General features: G+C 32.9%; 1 protein-coding gene across 5 annotated transcripts in view; it reads left to right on the top strand.

Moving 5' to 3' along the window:
* The window catches only part of LOC145263181 (uncharacterized), a 255,347-nt gene that overhangs the window by 170,938 nt on the left and 60,165 nt on the right, over nucleotides 1–24,244 (top strand). For 3 of the 5 annotated variants that reach the window (XM_080120230.1, XM_080120232.1, XM_080120231.1), the window contains exons 3-4: nucleotides 9,471–9,584; nucleotides 16,748–16,844. In XM_080120230.1, the coding sequence (XP_079976356.1) occupies nucleotides 9,471–9,584; nucleotides 16,748–16,844 (211 nt within the window). The remainder of the gene's footprint in view (nucleotides 1–9,470; nucleotides 9,585–16,747; nucleotides 16,845–24,244) is intronic. The other 2 variants (XM_080120234.1, XM_080120233.1) reach the window with 1 other exon arrangement.

Raw genomic sequence — 24,244 nt, 5'->3', positions numbered from 1 at the left:
TGTCCTTTATGAATTTTTTTTCTTGGTGCATTATATAGTAATGCATTTTTTCTATCTAAGCATAAAATTTCTAATTTTTCTGAAGAGTATATGCACAAAAAGGCTGTATTGACATAATAATCTACATAACGAAACGGATCTGTAAAAATAGACTGATGTTGTAATTGTTGTTGTGAATAACTATAAATTTTTCCTTTTTAGAGAGATCAAATAACTCCTCCTTAGCAATTGGAGAAAGGGCGTTTCTTGGCTAATTCTGATTTCAAAATTCCGCCTTTTTTCCGACTTGAAAAGGCTATCATTAACTCAAAAGTTTAATTAGGCATGCTTGTCACGAGTCTATTAAGCATCCCCCCTCCCAGAAAATGCTAAATAAATAAACAAAAAAGTTTAAAAACCGATTTCTCATTTTTTCCTTTCTTTAAGTCTCCTCCATCTTGTCATGAATGCGTATCCATTATTATCCTTTATTCACTAAAAACAAAAAGAATTCTTGAAAGCCTTTAGACAAATAGCTTTTACAATTATTATAATAGAATTTTTTTTAATATATTACCACTTATGGAGGTGAAAGGCCACTCGAGGATAGTGGTAGTAATAAAAGTGTTCTAGTTTTTTTCCGGAATTTTGGGATGTCAGCTTTTAGCATATGGGAGATAGTGTTGGATATTTGCCGTGCAATGCCGAAATATGTGCTGGTTGACGGCTCTAAAGATTATTCAAAAAAAAAAAAAAGAAAGGTTTATCAGCTAAAATATGTTTTAGAATAAAAAATATTTACAATAAATATTTTTTTATATTTAATAGTTCCCAGGGATGTTAACTTAATGGCTGGAATTTAAGTTAACGATAATATAAACAAAGATACGTGACAAAAACTGACACTTGAGCATAGTGGTAGTGATGAGAGTATTCTAGTTTTTTTCTGGAATTTTGGGATTTCGGCTTTTAGCATATGGGAGATATCGTTAGATATTGGCCAGGCAATGCCAAAAGGTTGATGATTATCATGATCGTTATTAATATTTGTAAAATTAGAATGTCAGAAAGAATGTTATAGTGAAATAGATATTTACATATAAAATTATTTATGTTAAAATGTTTTAATAGAAAAGAATGTTAGAACACAAACAATAATTTTAAAATAGGTCTGACCTTTAGAGTCTGATATCGTTTTTACATTGAGGTCACTTAATATGATGTGGATCTTAGTGTACCTATTTACTATGCCTCCCCACGGGACAGAGTTAGACACCAGGGTCGTTTTTTAACGTGGAGAAAAGGTACAAAAATAAAAATTGTCTCAGTCGTGAAGGATTTCTCCTCCACCGAAAGAGAACAAGAAATAGAAGTGCAGCATCTGAAGAACAGATACTACACTTTGAGATATTAAATCTTTTATTCATGTTAAAAAAAATACAGAAAAAAATCAACGATGAACAAAAAACTTAGGCACATGGCCAACTCAAAAGGGGGGATTTTGGGGGTCGTTGGTCATCCTTGTCACTCCAGAACTAAACAAAGTCAAAAGTTTCTCCCAGCTAGTATCTTCTTTCACCACACTTTGATCTTGTCCCGAAGGCCAAGAAAAATGAAAAAGATGTGGATCTTAGTGTAGAGCTTGAAAGATATGTATCATTTTGAGTTTAGAATTGAGTCAAAGAGCAGACTGATTCGGTAGCTAGAGGGAGAAAAATACAGTCTTCAGATCATGATGGTTCCAGGTAGAGAGGGATCAGAAATGGCAGGACCAGCTTTGCAGCTTTCCAATGGGGTAAACATCCGGAATAAAGCTACTGTAAAATATCACCAAGACTTTGAATTGTATGACTCTTCATTTGCAGCTTTTCTGATGATCCGTCAAATAAAGACCAAATATGAACCAGGGGTATGTTTCTCCATGGGTCGATATAAACCCCCCCCCCTCCCGACTGTTATTTGTCCCTTAATTTAACATTTTTTTTATAATTTGAATTATACGTTTTTGTTTTGAAAAAAATATTTGATTTCTTTTGTTTCAGATTAACGTTTACATAATTCCCTTCAGATTAATGTTTACATACTTATTATTCAAATTATTGAAAAGAAATTGTTAAATTAAATTAACATTTAAGAAAAAGGGGAATTGTGTAAACATTAATCTGAAGGGGATTGTGTAAACATTAGTTCAATGAAAATAAATATTTTGAGGGCTTTTTGGAATTTTGAAGGTTTTAACAGGTTGTCATATACCAACAGTGAATGTTACGTGTTCGTTGTTAAACTGTATCTGTTAATATGTCAACGCTGTTGTAAGTGATCCACACACATTAATTCAATAAACAATAGAAAAACTAGATTAGATGATCACAGCGCTAGATGAACATATGTATTCATTAGAACATTTTACACATCTAGAAGACCTGCATACTTAATATATACCTCCTCCTCCCCGGCAATACAACAATAGAAAAGGAAAGCATGAAATTGAAAAAGAAAAGTAGTCAAAAAAAAAAAAAAAAAAAAAAAAGCAGAAGACTTGAAAATCTTCATAAGTCAACTAAAATACCAATTCTCGAACTAGCACAAAAGATGAAAAAGAAAAATGATAAAGAAACAAAATCTGGAGAAGTACAAAAAAAGTGTAATTTTGAATTAAAATTACATTTTAATAAACATTTTTGTAAATATATTATTTAAAATATACAACAAATAATATATTATTTAAAATATACTACAAATAATAAATTATTTAAAATATACAACAAATAATATATTTAAAATATACAACAAATAATATATTATTTAAAATATACAACAAATAATATATTATTTAAAATATACAACAAATAATATATTATTTAAAATATACAACAAATAATATATTATTTAAAATATACAACAAATAAACAGACTACTGTCCTCATTTTGAGTGTCATTTTCACAACATTTCGGTTGATGCAAACTCTGACCTTCTTCAGGTGAACTTATCGAACTCAAATGTTTCTGTCAAACTCGGGAATTTGGATGGAATTTCACAAGAACATATGCTGTAGTGGTTAAAGTTCTTGGAAAAATCAATTGTAAAAGTGATATTCTCCTGAAGGTTGAAGGTTCAATCCTCAGTGTGGGTGATTGAAAAATACAATTGCGAATTACTTAGGACCTTTATCCAGTCATGGTTGACTGAACAAGAGCATGCTATTCCTATGAAGTAAATAAATTGGTTCTGTTAAAAAATCCATCTAAATTCCCGAGTTCAACATAAACATTCCCGAGTTTAGCAAGATACACCTGAAGAAGGTTGGAGGTTACATAGGCCGAAACGTTGTGAAAATGACATTCAAGATGAGAAGAGTAGTCTAAAGAATCCAGATAATACGAATAACCAATCCTCATCTCAAAAATTCAGAAACATTATTTTAAATGGTGTGAAAACGTTTACAAGGGTCGTTCCAAAAATAAAGCCTCCTATTTTTTTTTTTTTGAACTCAAGAAGTTGGAAATCTACAAAGACGGAAATTGTACCATTAAAATGAATGACTTTTTTTTTGTTTCCGAATTTATTTTTCTAGATGGTCACTACTATTCTTAATGCACTTTTGCCAGAAATTCAATGACGATTCAATAGAAGATTTACTAGTTGTGACAAAAAAATCATATATAATTTCTAGAGCTGTGACAACAGAATATTCTTTTCATTCTTTTGACTCTCGGGTATATATCCGACACAGTTAGACACACTTAATCGACCGAGAACCACATCAATCTTTATAAAAACATAAGATATTAATGGGTATATACTCAAGAGTCCAAACAATAAAAAGAATATGCTGTTGTCAGAGCCCTAATAATTACCAATGTCTCTGTTTAGTCTCCAGAGACAATGGATACCCCCTGTAAGGGTAACTGCGTATGTAATTGTGAAACAAGGGTTGCATAATCTCCAACCACACCTCCTGAATCAGGTCTGCTGGAATCCAGTGGCAAGGAGAAGTGCTAAATGACTGGACACAATGCCAAGATAAGTGGAAAGCACACACACCCATTTTAGTACTGACGAGGCTCAACATTGCTTAACGTCAGTGATCTAATGGGGACTGGTATGTCAGTGTGATTATGCCGTATCATCTACAATTATGTTCTGTTTAAAAATTGCAGACCTTTAATTTTAGTTAAGGGAGATAAATCAGTTTGTCATGCTGAATTGGTTGCACAGCTCTTCCACATTAAAAAATTATGATAAAACTTCATAATTCGATAAATTCTAGTTTTTACTTGTTACTGTTTTTCTATTGATCCATTTTTTGTGATTTTTGTAAGTTATACTAATTTCGACATGGCACGTAAGTACATAATAATGTTTTCACCTGAAATGTGTTGGTTTAAAAGATCACTAATCTACACAAGCACTGAAATTTGTCCGGTTGAACCGGGAATGAAAAATATCTGATTAAAAATGTTCATTCTGTTTGTAACGCTTTTGAACTAAAAACATTTTACCTAAATGCTAGTTAAGAATAACTTTCTCTTTAGCAATGTGATGCCCCCCCCCTCCCAGAAAAGGAGCGGCATATACACATCTTTAATATAAAAAGTATTTTATTATATCTGATTACCACTATTTAATAGTTTCTTTTCGGTTTGTATTACAATCCACAGAGGTGCGAAACAGTTGTCAAAAAAATAAATACATAACAAATAAATGTTATCAAAGGCAAGATAAGCTACTTTTCTACCTAACTGGATATGTTTTTAGTGTTTTCATTTAATGTAAAATGTTTACTCAGTTCGAAAAACAAGTAATGTTGAACGCCACGTATGAAGAAGAAAAATGACTGCGGAATCTCTTTATATCTTAGAAGTTTTGACAAAACTTCCAAGATGTAAAGAAAAATAACTCCTTTGCCTTTGATAACATTTATTTGATGTATATTTGTTTTTTGACAACCTTTTCGTACGTCTGTGGATTGTAAAACAAGCCTTTTCTTTTCTTATCCCTTTTCTCTATTCATACCTCTAGATACTGTGGTACGCTCATCTGAAAAGAATAAAAAAAGACCAGTTCTTTTTTTTATGGCCAATTTGGTAATGGAGCCACTGTCCAGACTTTGCGCACACGTGCATATTGGAGGGGGGGTAGGATCTAAGACCCTACAAATGCCTTAAGCACTTACGTTATTATTATGATTTCAGAGTCAATTGTGCACCTTGCAGCAGGGTGTAGCGGATTTGCTCAGAGAGAGTACTGCAAAAGACACGATTGCACGGGGCTCCGGATATACTGGGAGATTTGTAAGTAGATTGGGGTGAAGTGTGCTGGAAAGTGGTTTGAGGAGGTGCCGGATGAAGTGAGAACAAGTGAGGATGGCAATATAAAGAAGTATGATGGGACAAAAGTGTCATGACAACCAAGCAATTTGAACATAATCGTTCATATTTGGTGGTCATTGACAAGGTCTCAAAAAACCGGCAAGTTGTAGACTTCTCAGTACCCTAGGACAGGAATGTGAGAGAGGAGAACGAGAAATGGAGCAATTATGCTCCGTTGGCTTTGGAGATAAGGCGTATATATGGGGTTAAAACACAAATAATCCTGGTGTAGTTGGTACGCTAGGTGTAGTATCAAATCATCTGGAAGGACATTTGTAAAAACTACGAATCCCTGATATTTTAGGTACCGCGGGATATCCCTAAGAAAACCCTTGATCTTTGAAGCTCCTGGTTTGGAGCCGGGATTGAGGGAAGTCCTCTGAGAATCAATCCCATCTCTTTTCAGGGAGACGTTGGAAAACGAAATTAGAATTATTATTATTGTTGTTATTATTATTATTATTATTATAATAATAATAATAATAATAATAATCATCATCATCTTGCTATATTATTATTATTATTTTTTTTTGCCTAATAAACATCTATTGTTTTCTGTCATCTGCCATTCTTAATTCAAATCTATTCATCTCCAAAACATTTAATCTTGTAATATTTATAATTAATACATCAACTCTACATTCCACATCCAATTCTTTGTTTTCTTTTTGTTTGTTTTTTGTCTCTTTCTTAGCCCCCTTTTTACTTCCTTGCCCTTCCTCCTCCATCTTTTCAATATATTAACTGGCCACCTCTTCAGTCCTGTGTCTCATTCTGCACAACCCCTCCCGCACTTTTCTTCTTTTAATAGATTAAACAGATTACTTTCTGGCTTGGGTCACCAGGGAACTAGTGATGGATGGGGGGGGGGGATGTGTAGAGCGTGATGGAGTCTGGGTGGATTAGAATGCTTCCTCATTGACTCAGTACATTTTAGAGATAATTGACTCAGTGAACATAGATGAGGGGGTGGGGGTGGAGGGGGCTTTGTTTAATTTTTTTATTTCCCTGGAAACTGAGTGATTAGTTTCCCCCGGGATAGTTTTGTTTCATAGCATATAATTTTTGGGGGGCAGCATGGGGGTGGGGGGTCATTAAACGTGGAGTTGATTCCTTTTAGCAACAGGTGCTTTATATGTCCTAAACGTTGGAGACTAATTTGTTTCTTAAACATTAAGCACCTCCAAAAGTCACCACAGAATTACCCCCCCCCCTATATGTAACACGATGTAACTTTATCATAAATTAATATTATCAGTATAACTTTTGTAACATTTAAAAGAAGGGCAAAATAAACCAGTAATAATTTAAAAAAAATTTTTTTCATCGAACGAAAATAATGAAATTGCGAGACGAAAATCGTGTTTACATAATTGGCGCTTTAAAATAACGTTTCCATGTAGTAGGCATTCCGAACGTGAAAACAGACCCGTGTTTAATAAATCTAGCAAAAATCAACTAATGGTCAGATTTTCGTGAAATTTTCGATACTTATCCATTTTAGAATGAAATTACATATAAAATGCAGTTTCTGTAAAATATATGAGGGAAAATATTTTTTTTAGTGCGTGTCCCCCCCCCATATTTATTTTTTCGAAATTTGAACAAAATATATTTAAATCTATCGACATTTCTATTTATTATGAAACGTAAGAGTTCAAATAAGTAAAACATATTTTTTTAAAATTTAAATGCACGTATTGAACAAAAAATTACCTTGAAGTTGCAATTAAAAAATCATAAATTTAATATTATGTTTTTTTAATAGCGTTTTTCGAATTAATATATACTATAATCAGTTGAACTGCCAAGAAAAAGAAATTTCCTAAAATTTTTTTAATTTTTAAAAGATTAAAACGATTAAAATTCCATCATTTCAAAATGTTCCGTTACAACATAGATTTTTAATTAATTGTGTTTAAATTTTTTTTTAAATATTAAGTTTTAATATAAACATGACTCTTGTCAGCTATTTTCTCGCCAGATTAAAACCAATTTGAAAATATTTTTGCACAAATATTATGCATTTTGACCCCCCCCACTCATATTTTGTTTGTCTCTTTTTACCGAACAAAATATGGAAACCCCTAGGTAATCAAAAGAACATTCAGTAAAACCGTATTTCATATTTAATATACAAATGTTTATATCATCATCAATCATTAAACTGTAAATCTTAAAACCTAACAAAATTATAACAAAGATTAATTATTAATTGCAGTTTGAAGAAGATAAACAAAGGTTTTAAAAAATCATTAAGTCGCTTCTGCTTTTCCATAGTTTGTATAGTTAACACAAATCTGACGTCACGGAAACATGCGGTCCATTTTTCACAATTGTTTGGCAGACCCTATTAAAGATATATATTTTACAAAATATATATTTGAAATGTAACAAGTAAATAATGAACGTAGTCTTTAAAATTCATGAAACAACAAAATCTTTAATTACTTTTAACGCACAAACACAATCGGTTTGGCGGTGATCGTAACAGCATAAACGTTAGGTTTTACCCCGTTCCTTTCTTCCTTTGCGGTACGGGTTCGAGCCTGCCTTCCTACTACCACTTTTTTTTTTTTTTTTGCTCAACATACACATCCAAACACCCGGGCAACTCTGGGCTGAAATGCTAGTATATATATAATATATATATATATATATATATATATATATATATATATATATATATTGGCAATTTTATAAGTTCCAAATCTCGGTGACAATTGATCAGAATGTCACAAATGAAGGCTCGTTGGAAAGGTAATGACCTGAATTGTGTAGAGAGCTATATGACATTTGCGTTTAAGGTCGCACATGAAGAGGATCATCCAGTTTATTTTTGGTACTTTTTATAGCCATAAAATATTTCATAGTCATTTGCTTTCCTAATTTTGCATATGAATTAAAAAATATCTGATATTTTCCCCAAACCTCTGACTTTGATAGAGGGGAGACTAAAACTTGCTGCAATGGTTTCAAATGATCTGAAATAACAGCAAGGGGAGACTTGATTCCAAATATTTCTCATATGTTTCATACATAAAGTAAATTATTTGATACTGGAGATATTCATACCCTATTACCAAAAGAATTTTTTTTTTTTTTTTTTTACTTTTTGATTGAATATTGCTAACATTGGTCGATGGTCCAGATGTAATATAAATTTTCTACTATATAAAAATTTATGAAATTTTTTTTTATATTGCAAATATTATAGCTAATTCTTCTTTCTCTATTTGCAAATAGTTTTCTTTTTCCGCCGGGAGTAGCATCCTTGAAACAATTTGATTTGGATTTTGTTTATGATCTTACATCTTGTGTAACAAAACTTTTGATCGTAATATTGGTGCGTAAAATAAAGAACAAACGAAGCATGCATGGTCCCCCGTGCGTGTACAGTGAACGATGCATAAAAAATGACTAAGTTTAGCATTCCCCCCCACCCCCGCCATTTAGCCCCAAAAATCCTCAGCGGACGTCAAATCCTGGTGAAAATGAACAAACGGTGCAGTTTTAGGTCTTCACATATGTAAATTTGAGTTCTGCACCATGCAAAAAAAGAAATGACTAAGTCCATCATTCTCCCAGTCCCAAAGGCTTTAACATATTTAAATTTGAGTTCAGCACCATGCAAAACTGTTATATAGACATACACAGAAAATTTTGAAAAAATAATCCCAGAAATGGAGTGTTTTTATTAGCCCTAAAAGAGCCCTTGGGACACACCCAAGAGTTATTGCAAAGTATAAACAAACAAAATTATATGGAAATCAGTTAGTTACAACTTTTCAGAAAGTTTTATAAAAATCCAAGGCATTAATTTATTTTAATAAGCACAAAAGTGTCAATTTTAACCATTTTAACTTGAAAGGCACCCCTAGGGGGGCAACCGGAGTTTTCCCCGAAAAATCCGTTCTGTTACTGTTTTTTACTCATATCATGTTTAATGTTTGTGCAAATTTTTTTTAAATTTCAAGGCGTCGTTATTGAGAAAAGTGTAGACAGAAAAACAAGGGTGAATTTACAGGTCCACCCTCCTTTTGTCGAGGGACAAAAAAAGAATTTGCATTTATTAATTTGAATTAATTCACGTATATCTTATTTTTCTTTATTTTCAGAGGCCCAACGGACGATAGGTATTAAGATAACCGATTTAAATCCTCATCTAACCTGTATTTTGTGCGGTGGATATTTTATTGATGCCACCACAATCATCGAATGTCTTCACCCCTGTAAGTATCCCCTTTGATTTTGTACTTTTTCCGGTTTTGACATGAAAAATATCGAACTGTGACTTTCATCTAATGTACTAGTGCATCTGCTATAATCCGTCCTCGTCAGACCCAAACCACGATTGATGCTGCAGTTTTTTTTTTGTAGCTAGATCAATACTATTACTATTTGTGGCATGATTTTTGCCGTGGTCAGATTATTTTGTGATTTTACTGTAGTTTCTCTTTATTTTGTTTTTGTTCATGAGGATGTTTTTATTAATTTATATATTTTTTTTCATGGCATCTTTTTTCATCTTTAGTTCTATTCAGACATTTATTATATAAAGGGAAGTTGTCTGTACGTGTGCCCTGATAAAAAGTCTAAAAAGTACAAAACAAAGATCCACAAAGTTAGTATATTCTTGATCAGCATTGTCCTGGATGAATAATATCTGAAATTTAGAAAATAATTATTCTTTAACCCTTAACTGTCATAGATTTCATCAAGAGGGAGGAGTCAATCATTTTATATACTAAAGGGAAGTAATTGATGTTTTCATCAAGGAGTTACAACCATTATACTGACTCATTCTTTGAGGAATCAATATAAAAGAGTTGTGTAGGTGTGTGTGTTTAAAGAGAGGAATGGGCTGGTCATACATTCCCTCTGTATGTGTCAGGAATAGATGAAAAAACTACAAAAGATACATTTTTAATCAAGAAAATACCTAAACAGTTGTGTTCACCAGGATAAAAAGAGTGAATTTGGAGTCATAGAAAATTACTATAAACTAGGTCAAAGTAAGGGTGCCTGAAGTAATTAGCAATGAAGTCAGTCCTTTTCAAAGGGATAAAAGGTAAAGCCTAGGAAGGTGGACCTCCTAGAACCTCCACATTGGATTATTTAAAGATTGAAATTCCCAGAAGGTTATTGGAAGAATTAAGTGTCAAAAAAAACCACCCAAGGATTGTCTTTGTCTGTTGATGGAAACAATGTGCCGACTACTGAAACTTTATTACATGGTATACTTTTCTCCAGTGATACCATATTGGATGTATTAGATCCTTATCATGTAGTAGGTTTTTCTCCAACAACACTTATATAAATACTGATCTCGAAACCAATGTGTTTGCCACTGGAACTGTATCATGTAGTATACATTTCTCCAACACCGTTTTAATACTGATTTTTATTGCTCAACAATCTTAACCCTTAAAGTGCTAAAACAACACTGCTGACTTTCATTAAGCCTGTCTTCTACGAATGCAGCTGCATACTAGCCACATGTGGTTGTTACACAAATACTCTCGTTCCAGCGTGTACTTGTTCTTTCTCATATTAAGGTTTTATATGCTAAACGAAGATTGTCTCTTTTATGGTAGCGATAAGTTAAGTCTGGACTATTTAGTGCAGGTTTTAGGTAATCACATTCGCCAGAGTTACCGAATAAAGATGGAAGGTGCCATAGCTATATATGGCACGATCTTGTTGACACATCGATTCTCATTAGATCACCTAAGCATTGTTGAGCCTGGTCACTACCAGATGGCTGACAGTTTGGGAAGACCAGGCGCTGTAGGTAGGAGCATATCGACACCTACATGCGAGAATTTTAAAAGCATAACATCATTATCTCTCATAATTGGGATATACATGCGATTAAGGACCACTTGTGATTGTGAACTTTATTCCCTAGACATTTTCTCTGAAGGAAGCTGGTTCAACCCGTTCAGGGTGAATGCTGCTGCCGTTTCAGCTTTCAGTGTGTGTAATGTGAGAAGAACAGTGTAAATCTATATATCTATAAAAGTGAAATTGTGTGTGTGTAGATTTTCCTACCAAACTACTCTGTCAATTTTCAGTCTTGAGATTTGGGAAAATCTTTTTAATCGGTTTTGCGGCCAGAAATTTGACTGCCAAGGGGTCAAAGTTGAACGATTTGACCTTTGAAAATTCTACCAAATTCCTCCACCAATTTTGGGTCTAAACACTTGAAATTTTAGAAGTAGGTTACTTGGACATGGATCAGATTTTTAATTTGATTTGAGCCCAAAGGAATAAATGTTAAAGGGTGAATATTGAGGTCAAAGTTAAAAAAAATTTGACCTCTGCGATTTCTACGAAATTACTCAGACAATTTTTGGCCTAAACATTTGAGATTTACATAAAGTGTATTCAGACACCGGGAAAGCTTTTTAATTGGTTTTTGATCAAAAATTGGCTGCCAAGGGGTCAAAGCTCAAAAGATTTGACCTTTGCGGTCTCTATCAAACTATTCAGCCAATTTTGGGTCTAAACATTTGAAAGTTTTCATAAAGGGTATTCAGACATGAAACAAGCTTTTTAATGTTTTGGGATGAAAATTTGGCTGCCAAGAGGTCAAAGTTTGTAGAGTTGACCTTTGCTGACTCTTCCAAACTCCTCCGCCAATTTTGGGTTTAAATACTTGAAATTTTAGATGTAGGTTACCTGCACATGTGTCAAACTTCTTATATATATATATATATATATATATATACACACACACATATGCACATTAAGTTATGAACAGTAGATAGGGCCCGAGCAAAGCCAGGCTGAACTGCTAATAATTATCAAAAGATGAATTTAGTGTTAATTTGTTCGATGCATGAATTATGATTTTTTTTTCTTCTTAGATCTTCTTGCCCGTTTTCTTTTTCACCTTTGCATGGCATCTTTGCATTTTTTTTTAACATCTTTTTTTTGCGAGGAATGATTAAGATGATTCAGTCTTACCTGTATGATTAATAATGTAATTTTTCACTTCACTTTTGACTAGCAAGGCTATTTCGCATTGCCCTAGACAAGAGTAACACAATAAAAAAGCCAGTACTTCTGCAGTTTACAGATCGTGTTGAAATAATATTACTTAGAAACCGATTCTTAACATGTTGAGCAAGCAGGCTTTAACTATTCTGTACTTTCACCTAACAAAAGATATGATAAAAATTGAATTTACCTTAAAAATCTTATCTAAAAACTAGCATGATTTGTAAATTGCAGAAGTACTGAACAATTTAAAAAATAACAGTACGTGTAAAAATTTTTCTATGGCAAACTTTAAAAAAACCTATACTCAGAACATCAGGAATTTTCATTAGATGTCCTGCAGGCTTAAGGTGTAAAATGATTCTAAAAAGAATGACAACCCCCCCCCCCCTCCATATACTAATAATAATCACTATCATCCATCTAAAATATTTCGAATAAATTTCTAAGATGGTTGCATAAATTCATTATAAAAATAAAATGGTATCGCAAGAGTAAAAAACAAAAGTTTAAACAAAGAACTTTAATGCATCATTATTTTGTCTACGTAGTCAGTTTGTGATATGATTTCATTCTTAAACAGTCCTTAAATGTATTCCCTATCTCATTTTGTTTACAAAACGGCAGATAAAGACAAATTTTTCTCAGAATTTATCATGAATAAACCTGTTGGTAAACGTATAAACTTTTTAGAGTAACTATCGATATATTAACACCGTAGTACCTTTAACTTACATAGTAGTACTATGTATGTTAAAGGTACTACTATTAGTATGTATGTGTCATGGTTTCCAGATTATAAATTATTTGATTTGACGATTCTATTTATTAAAAAGGAGGATAAAAGGTACATACTATGAACATTAAATTAGTATATAGATACTCTAATTTCATGTCCATAGTATGTTAGCACTTTCTATCCTTTTTAATAAATAGGATCTCCCGATCACCAAAAATGCAATGTAAAAAAATAAATTAATTAAAATAAAATAATGATGCTGCTTTTGGGGCATATGTGAAACTAAAATATACCTTCTTGGTCTTCTGGCTAGGATCCAAGAGTAGTATCTGTTCTGTCTAAAGGTGATATAATGATATTGTAGGCTTTCTGTTCACATTGGGCATCCATACAATGAAAATATGTCACAGACTCGTATAAGGATATTGGAGATAAACCATAATAACCAGATTACTTAGATAAATACTTTTACAGTTTTGGGCTACAATAACATCGTGGGTCTCCATTAACATTGAACGTCCACGGAATGCCCAGCAGCAATATATTATCTATGAAAGATGTCGCTGTGGAATTTCCACAAGTCCCGCTAGTATATACATGATCAATTCAATAATGAAGAAATGTACATTGGTACATTCAAGATTAGATACCGCAACCATATATGACGACTAGGGCTATGACAAGAAAATATTCTTATTATTGTTTTGACTCTCAATATCCGACACAGTTAGACACAGTCATCGAGAACCACATCACTCTGTAAAAAACCATATAAGATATAAACTGATATATATTCGAAGGTCAAAATAATGGAAGGAATATTCTCTTATCATAGCCTGAATGATGATTTACAAGAAGTGCAGCATGCAAAAACAATACTTCATATAAATATTAAAAAAAAAAAAATAAACAGTTCCGAATAGTTCTAAGCAAAACCTCGTGCGTTAAAAGATTGAAAGTCTTGGAAATTTTTTGCAGTACATAATTTTATAAATAGATAAAAATCAATTAACTTTAACAGCAATAATAATAATATAATTTAACAGCAATTATATAATGTTAAAACAATTTGGTCCAATAATAATCTAATTACTAGGCATGATTACAATTAGGAAAGGATTCGTAGAAAAACTAAGTTGTTTTTTTATTTAACAAGTTAAAATCTATTAAAAATCTATTAAAATCCATTATTCTTGAGCAACTTTTTTTTCCAGAAAAATAAAAGCCTGAATTTTACCATATGAAAAGCAGAATAATATAAAACTTTTTCTATTTTTTATAGAATTTAAAATTTTAAATTTTCCCCTTAAAAGAAAAAACACCATTCACCACCATTTTTTCGCAAAGGATAACACATTTATATATTTTTGAAATGGTTTTTTAAAACAATTATTATTTTCTTTTTTAAAATAAAATTTAGGATGATTTGCTATAAGAATATGCAAAAATATTAAAACATACGTATCTGAATTTCAAATAATCCCATCTTCTATAGATGTTGTGTGTTAAAATATAATAAAATCCAAAATTTAATGATAGTTTCGAAAAAACTATGGTAGCCTTTACATGAATAAATGAAGTCATTTAGTCCCGTAAATTTCCATGTATTTCTAACGTTTGTTTTGACGATTAAGTGAAGAATCGACTTTATAAGAATTTAATTCTTTTTATGATAAGTGATACATATTTGTTGCCTACTACTGCTTCGACCCCCGAAGTTAAGCAACAATGAGGTTGACCAGTACCAGATGGTTGACCATTTTGGGAATGCTAGGCGCCGTATGTGTTGGAAATAACTCCTGCATCTAGTATCATGCTTGGTCATCTTGATCCTGTCTTGTCATCAGGATCAAGTGTTTCTGGAGGAGAATGTGCCAGATACAAAATTCTCCCACATTTTCAAGTACAAGTCACAACAAAAAGAAAAAGAGGAGATAACAAGTGAGGAAATGTAATGACAATTTGCTGAAAGAAATTATTGTATTTTTAGCAAAATGCGCAGTGACTTATCAATTTTTTTTTTTCTTTTTTGGTATTGATTCTTCAAAGAATTTCTTATTTAATGGTATATTAGCAATATTGGGCTCACTAAAAGGAAATTATTATTTTTCAAAGATTTGAAAGTAGTGTTTTTCATAAAAATAATGGATATATATATATATATATATATATATATATATATTTATATATTCATTATTTTTATACACAAATGAAAAATTAAATGCATTCAAATTCGGATTTTCAACCTTAAAATCTGATATGTGCGCAGTTGTTTTTTTTTGGGGGGGGGACGGTTTGCTTTATTTACAATCTTCACCTAAAATAAAATATATTTTGTTCAGTTTCAGCTGATTATTTTAAGCATATTTGTAACCACAAATAAAGAAAGTGGGGTTGTAGGCAAAAAAAAAAAAAATATGTATAAATATCAGTTGTGAAAAAAAAAAAACATTTAAATAAAGTTTGTTCTTCAGTTAAGAGTCAGTTAAAATTTTCTACTGATTGGATAAGTTTCTTGATTTTTGGCAGATTTTTAAAGATAAACTCTGTCCAAAAGTACTTACTCCCATTTTTCTGTATTGGTCGGGCTTTCTAATTTCCAAATACTATTTAATATAAAAAAAATATTTGTTCACCAAAAAATAGTTTTCAAGAAAAAGAAATAAAATTTGACTCAAAGGTAAACAATCTCTATTAGTTATGGAAAAAAAACACCAAAAACATTGTTATAAAGTTCATTCTTCATTTAAGAATCGGTGAAAATTTTGTACTGATTGGATAATTTACTTGATTTTTGGCAGATTTTTAAAAAGAAACTCCGTCCAAAAGTACTAACTCTCTCTTTCTGTTTTGGCTGTGCCTACTAAGTACCAAATAAAGTTTAAAAAAAAAAAAAATTGTTTACCAAAAATAGTTTTCAAGAAAAAAAACAAAGATTTTACTTACTCTGCTGAATTTTATTTTGCCAGTGATTAATTAAAAATGTTTCTGATTGTCTGGCCTGAACTAAGTAACTGTTAGCGTTAAAACAATTAATCGGAATTGGATAAATCCAAACTTTTGGGGGAGATCAGTATCAGAATTGAAAAAAAATTGTCTATTTTCTGCTGCCGAAATGAACCCTTTGTCTTTTTTGTTTAAAGCAAAATCTACTACAACTGGCAGTAATAATGAAATAAATATTTATTGATTTTAAACTACCAATAAAACTAAAATCTATAGATCATTCCCCAACAAGTGTAGTTTTACATTTGAGAAAATATCTGCACATTTAACATGTATTTTTATGGTAATTGAGGAAAAAAATAACAACTTTATAGTTAAATATTTACAAATTTATAAAGAATTGGAATCGGAATCAGTAATTGTATCGGAATCAGGAAAAATATTGGAATCGTCCCATCACTAGTAATTATTTAAATAAATCGTAGTGTAGTTATATTGCTAATAACATGGTACAACAATAACAATTGTAAATTGGCTTATCAGAATCAGCTAAATTTGTAGTTTTAGACAAGTATGGCTGAATTATCTCTCTCTCTCTCTCTCTCTTATTTCTTTTCGGAAACTGCATTTTGACATAAAATATATATTTATTTAAAAAATTTTTTATTTATTTTATTTTCTTTTGTTTCTTTTGCCACTGACCAGTTTGTCGTGCGTGTATAGTGCGTTACTTAGAATCAAGCAAATTCTGCCCCATTTGTGAAGTGATGGTTCATAAAACCCGACCCCTACAGAATATCAGGTAATTCATTGTTTTTTGTTTGTTTTTTTTTTTTTGTCTCACTATTTCCAGACCCGCATCATCCTCCCTTTTTGTTTTTATGGATCCATCATTTGCCATCATTTTTGTTTTTGTTTCAGCCACTCACCCCCTCGTGTCGTTTGATGGTTTTAAATAAATGCGAATTTGATCAATGTATAAACTAAGTTCATTTTATGCAATCATTTTGTTTTCAATTCTTCATAGATTTGGATTCTTTCAATTACTGTTTAAATGCCATAATCCATGCACAATGTAAGCTTGAATGACTTATCATGAGACTCTGATGGTTTAGGCACATCCTTTGTCGTCCAGCAATTGACTTGATTCACAAAGCAATAACATCAACATAGCTACCGGAATGGTGAAAAAAGAGTGATGGTCAACTGAGGACGTAGTTCACAAATGGTCAAAGCTGATTTGGAAGCTACAAAGTTTTTTACATACGTTCCCAGTCTTTTTTGTACAAGCATTTAAAATTGTTGTAGATTCTTAAAAATTCAGTATGTTATTGTTATACATCTTATGAGATAACTCACCAATTTTTATAATTTCAGGTTCAAATGAACAGCTACAGCAGGAATTGGAAGACAACTGACTAAAGCCTGATTGTCACAGCTAGTAAATTTATAGAATGCAATCTGGACGTGAGGACACTTTAAAAGAATGATATGCAATAAAATTCTGTTTTAAACTTGGAAAAAATGCCACAGAAACATGGAATGCTTCAGACTGCTTTTGGACTATCTTGCATGAATCTGGCATCAGTTTTTGAATGGCATAAGAGATTCAAGGAAGGCAGGGAGCCTGTGAGGGATGATGAGAGGTGTGGGCGGAGTAGTGAAGTCACAACACCAGACTTGATTGGTGAAATAAAGAATTTCATGGATAAGGACTGCTGTGCGTCTATAGAGACAGTAAGTGCACAGTTTGATGTCAGTGGGGAGCTGTACACACAATTATGCGGGAAGAACTGAAGACGTGGAAAATTTGTGCAAAGTTTGTCCCAAGGATGCAATTCACAACCCCATCTTTGTCACAGACTATTTGACCAGGATGGGCATCAAGACAATTCCTCACCCTCTCTATCACCCAGGCGTTGCTCCCTATGACTTTTGGTTATTCCTTAAGCTCAAGGAAAACCTTGGAGGTTATTGCTGTGAGACAACTGAGATGAAATGAACTGTCATTGACACGCTCACACAAGTAGACTTCCATTAGGCCTTCCAGAAGTTGTTTGAACAGTACAACAAGTGCATTGCATCTGGAGGAGATTACTTCAAAGGGCACTAGAGTTTCATGTGTATACTCTCAATAAAAGTCCTGATACAAAAAAAAATTTGGAAACTTATTGAAAGCACCTAGTATGACTTGCTATTGCATTTTCGATGTGTGAAAATGGAATCGTGAAAAGTATACTGTGGAGTCAGCAGCCGAGGGACATGGATCGACTGTCTTGACTCATGATGTGACAAATTCACTTGCAGCCATCATAAATATTATTATTTAATTGGAATTCCATAAATAATACTCAATCGGAATTTATAAATAACTAGCAAGGTGTACCCGGCGTTGCCCGGGCGTTTGGGGGGGGGTTTAAAAAAAAAAAAGTAAGTATGAGGATCGAACCCGAACCGTTGAGGCAAAGTTGTAAAAAAAAAAAAAAACGTGCGACGTTAACCATTGCCCCACCGCGACATGCTTACGGAAACACGTTTGAATTTATTTAATTAGTTGGATTTAGCAGGTGCCCGTTTTAAATGAGGTCAAGTTTTGACTGCGGGATAGTATTCATTTACTGCTGAATGCTTTCCCCCCCCCCCCCGAAAAAGACTAAGCCACATGCGGCGAGCGACAAATATTGAATATTTATCTTCCCAAAATCGACCAAATAAAATAGACAGGCGAGCTTCGTTGTTAACTATGAGATATTACGATTTGTATGTGATATAAAAAGTTTTAAAAAGTTGTGAAGTGAGCTACCGCTTCTCTGAAAGAAGCCTTTTGTAGACACACAGAAAAAGCGAACACACACATACATACATACATTTCCGCTTTTATATTTATAGATATCCATCTTGATAATGAATTCCAATTAAATATATATACCATTCGTTACGAACCCAACCATGGAGATCAGATAATAAATAAACATGGATTTATAAGACAAAAAAATCCAACGTTGATCGCCTTTCGGAGCCCGTGGCACAGTGGATAGACGTTGAATCTCTATGGTTCCAGGTGAGATTTATCTGGAGATAACGGTATCAATCCTACCCAAAACCGGCCAGAGGCTTAGTTTGCTTAAAACATGAGATGACAACAACTATGAAAGGTAGTAATTGCTGAGGATTCAGTTAGGAGATTCGGAGTTACTATCCTTTCGTGGTTACCACCTGACGAAGGCCAGAGCAATAGTTGGGCGAAACGTTGCCAAGCAACAACTAAAAATGATGAGGATAGCAGTCCGCAATAAATAAATTAAATACTATTGTTTTCATTTTTAATGTTATCTTCACATTCAGTCGATGCAGTCTCCAAGCTTCATCACATGTATCTTGTCAAACTTGGGTAATCTTTTTGTTCAACTCTGGAATCCGTACAGAATTTCAAACAGAACCTTTTATTGAATTTACGAGGGTAGCATACTCTCATTCCCTCAGCCATGACAGGGTAAAAGTCTTTAAGTAATTTGCAGCTATATTTTGAGTGCCACCCATACTGAGGATTGAACCTTTAATCTCCTGGAGAGCATAACTTACAACTGAATTTTACCAAGTATTTTATCCACTATGTCACGGATCCTTGGAGGCGGTACTTAAAAATACAATTATGGATTACTTAGAACTTCTACCCAGTCATGTCTGATGAAACGAGAGCATAATAACCTCGTGGATTAAATAAAGGGTTCTGTTTGAAATTCTGAGCAGATTTTTCAGTTTGACCAAAAGATTCCAGAGTTTCACAAGATACGCCTGAAGAAGGTTGGAGATTACATTGACCGAAACGTAATAAAAATAAGACTCAAGATGAGAACAGTAAAATATCCTCATCTTCAAAATTCGCATAATATCTTCTAATGTCTTTTTTTTTTTTTTTTTTTTTTATCAGGTTTAAATGTCTTTTAACGAAAGAACCAAAATCATTTAGAAATCAAATACTTTTGATTCTGCTCCAAATCATCTTCTTTGATATCTCAAACAATAACAGCTAAAGTTGCAGTGCTAAATGTTTTGGTTTGATTCCAGTTAAGGTCCCTCGAGAATAAGAGTAAGTGCTGAGTGATTGTAGAAATTGTTATTTAAGACATGGAACTTGAAAATGATCATGTTGTAGTCAGCTGGGAAGCTGCCCTGCAGTATTGTGTTCCAAAGGCAAGTAGTTTTAGGAGCGAAGAAAAAGATATTTATAGTCAGAATTTGCATTGGTTTAATTATTCAAGCTATTGTTCTCATTTTGGATGAGAACAGTTACACCGTTTTAATCAATGTAATCTTTGATCTTCTTCAGGTGTATCTTGTCAAACTTGGGAATCTGTCTGAAGCACTTTACTGATTATACCCACAAAAACCTGTAGCGTAATGGATAAAGTGCAAAAGTAATAACCAAGTGATAAGTCTTCTGGGGATGTAAGGTTCGATCTTCAGTGCAGACAGTACTAAAAATACAATTATAAATTACTTAAAGAGTTCTACTTGGCCATGACTGATAGAGTGAAAGCAAGCTACCCCACTACCCATTCGAAATTCTCAGGTTCAGTAGAAAGATTTCAGAGTTCAGCAAGATACACCTAAAGAAAGTCAGAGCTTATAATGGCTAAAACGTAATTATAACATAAAAAATTCAGAACAGTCGTTTGAATAATACAAATCATCAATCCTTGTCTGAAAAATTCTGAAAAAAATAAATATTATCAGAAGCTGCAGCATATTTGGAAAAAATTAAATATAGGCTGCTTCGTCAGTTATTATTGAGGATGCTGAAAAGTATGACTGACCCTTTTAGCTGCTGGTGATCTAGCGTGGCTACTCAGTGTTGCTCAGGGTCATATGACATTAAATAAAATTGAAATCCTGTGTGTAACATCTTTATATTAAAATTTCTATCTCTTCCTCTCTCTCTCCCTCTCTCTCCAGCCGTCTCTGTATCTTTCTCTCTTTCCCCCTCATTTTTATCATCTTTCTCCGTAACTCTCTCTTCATCTTTCATCTAACACATTCCTGTCTGTTTTCTTTTGCTGAATGTCATTCACCATTCCAGCAATCCCATCACTTTTACCGTTCCTTAGACTTTTGACTAAGATCCAACATTTTAATGAGGATCAAAGTGTAGTATCTCTATATATTTATGATTCAATAAAAATTTTTCAAATTTGGGCTTAACTTGGGTAAGACAGCCCCTTGAGTGAATGTGGTATTGTGGTGGTTCTAGTTAGGAGTAGAATAGACACTTTTTAGTATTTGTGACCAAGGATGACCAATAACATCCATTAACACCCCCCCCACACACACTTTTGATTGCCCTTGTGCCTAATTTGTTAGTCGCCCAACAAAGAAAGGATTGGACCTCGTAAGTTACTCCCATTCGTCCATTTGTTTGTTCGCACTTTTCTCATTAACCACGCCTTGAAATTTTGGACAAACGTTAGTCATGGTGAAAGTAAATTTTTGCCAGAATAGATTTTCTAGGATAACTCTGGTTGTCCTTATAGGGTATATTATAGAGGTAAAATTGCCCCCAAATCGTTGGTCCATTCGTTCGTTCACACTTTTCTCATTAACCACACCTTGGAGTTTTTTAAAAATTTTGCACAAACATTAGTCATGGTGAAAGTAAATTTTTCACTTGTGGAAAGAGATCCTGCACGTTTGGCTTGTTCAATTTGTAATTTTAAATATTTTGTTCAAATAAATATTTCAAAATGTAGTGATCACATATTTCCATTATGTATTTGACGACTGGAAGACGAGTGCCCGGACGCATTAACTTATATCATTTTTTAATATTTTTTATCTATTCAGTCTTCCTTACAAAATAGAGCAGAAGCACTGCAAACATTTGTCAAAATCATACTTTTTCAGTTACAGAAGATTCTAATAACAAACAATATTTTTCCAGCTCTTCTGAAAACTAGCCCAGTCTAATAATACCTAAAACATATATATGCAATGCTCTTAGTCTTTTTTCGCTGTTTTTTCTTTTCATTTCTTCTTCTGCTGGCTTATTCCTAATACTCATTGTTTTTTGTTTTGTGCTTTTTTTTCTTTCTAATGTATTTGTGGAGATCTGGTGTCTTTAGCGTTACTTATTTAAATCTATATTCTATATCTATATCCTTATTGTCACTACTGATTTGCTATGATTAGACTGGGCTAGTGTACATGAGAGATGGATTAAAAAAAAAGAAGGTTATTTGAGCCGTCCGTAACTATAGAAGTCTGGTTTTCATAAATTGATAGTATTTACTTTGAAAGGTTATCTCTTCTATATTTTAGAGTGCATGAGTAGCATAATGGATAATTAGGCTGACTATGAAATTAGCAACCCGAGATCAAACCTTGTTGGATTTCCTTATTTCATTTATGCACTGTAGTAGCTAAACAGACTCATTGTGTGCAATGAATCTTAGCAGCATATGTTATATTTTAACATTAAATATATCTATCTATCTATCTATCTATCTATCTATCTATCATATATACTGGCAAAGAGACTCAACATTGCCTGAGATTGAATGAGAATCAATGAATGTACCACCATTTTAATGTCATCAAAATCGGTGAAATCGCACATTTTTGCAATCAAATAATCAAATCAATTGATTGCCTTCTTTAGTCGAGGATCCACTGTGGTGCACCAGGAGAAAGCTTTACATACTTCGCTGCAATTACTTAGTCCATGATACATTGGAATCTACATTGCACTGTAGAGAACTTACTGTGAATTTTATGAAATTATTTTTATTAATTGTTTGAATTCAAGTTTAAAATGCAAAAGTTATGGTTCAATTATGCTCTAAAACAGAAACATTCATTTCGAAAGCGCCTCTGTTTTATCAAAGAACCTTCTGTTGATTTTTATACGCTGTGCCCTTCTGCTTGTGTGGTGATAAAAATTCTCAAATGCACCTGTGATGTTTTGATCAAAATCGAACTCTTCCTTTTTTTTAATCAGAGTTTTCAATTTTCGATACTTATCTGTGATTCTGATAGAAAAGCTATCTTAGAACACTTTCAGACACATGAAGTACATTCGTGTTAAGTTTTAAAAAATCGACCCAGTTTTGGATTCCATAGGGAACGAACTCACACACACAAAGTGTAGAGATAAAAGTGACTTTGGCTGTCTAAGGAACGGTTTCTATCAAACTCAATTTTTATTCTACAAACTTTAAACTTAAAATATAGGAGATTTGGACCTATAGAACAAATTCAATTTGTTTTTTTTTTAAATAGCTGCTAAGATGTCAGAATTAAAAAAAAATTTGAACTTGGCAGTCAACTTTAAATGTTTTTCTACGCATGCGCAAATATACATTTATATGCTAAAGTCAGTTCGTTATGAAGTATTTCTTATCCGTTTGATATCTCAAACAATAACAGCTAAAGTTGCAGTGCTAAATGTTTTGGTTTTGATTCCAGTTGAGGCCCCTCGAGAATAAGAGTAAGTGCCGGGTGATTGTAGAAATTGGTATTTAAGGCATGGAACTTGAAAATGATCATGTTGTAGTCAGCTGGGAAGCTGCCCTGCAGTATTGTGTTCCAAAGGCAAGTAGTTTTAGGAACGAAGCTTTGCTCATTAAAAAGAATTTCAAAAAACTACCTGGGGAATATACCTGATGAACCTAGTGCAAGAGAGACCAAAAGAAACTGTTTGAATCTTAAAAGGATCTCTCAGAGTTTTTTTAAATATCAAGTGGATGTCTGGCATCCAGGAGGATGCTCCATCCTCAGCAAAAGCAAAAAGTAAAGAAAACTGCAGAAAAGGAGACAGTATATGGATTGATACTTTTATCGAGAGTATTAGTAAAAATGATGCAGTAGCCAAATCTTGAACTTGCAACGCTGAGTCCACAGTCCGTACTAATAACATTACATTGCCGCTATTTCTAACCTACGAGCGATGTTCCAAAAGTAATGCCTTCTATTTTTCATTTTGATTAAATGGATCAGAGGAGATTGCAAATTGCACTTTTATGATGACTGAACTTATGCATTCATGATTTGAAAACTTCATCTCTCTGTTGCAGATATTGACAGTGTGAAACTCTAAGAAAGCAACTCCTGTCATGGATGTGTGTCAGAAGCAGATGCGTCATTGAATTCTTCCATATAGAAAAAATAGAATGGATCAACATTTACTGGCGTATGTTAAACGTTGCA

Source organism: Euprymna scolopes, chromosome 38 (genome assembly GCF_053919585.1).
Source record: "Euprymna scolopes isolate OS-2025 chromosome 38, ASM5391958v1, whole genome shotgun sequence".
NCBI lineage: Eukaryota > Metazoa > Mollusca > Cephalopoda > Sepiida > Sepiolidae > Euprymna > Euprymna scolopes.
The sequence above is the reverse complement of the archived record's forward strand: the minus strand, read 5'-3'. Positions and strand labels throughout refer to the sequence as shown.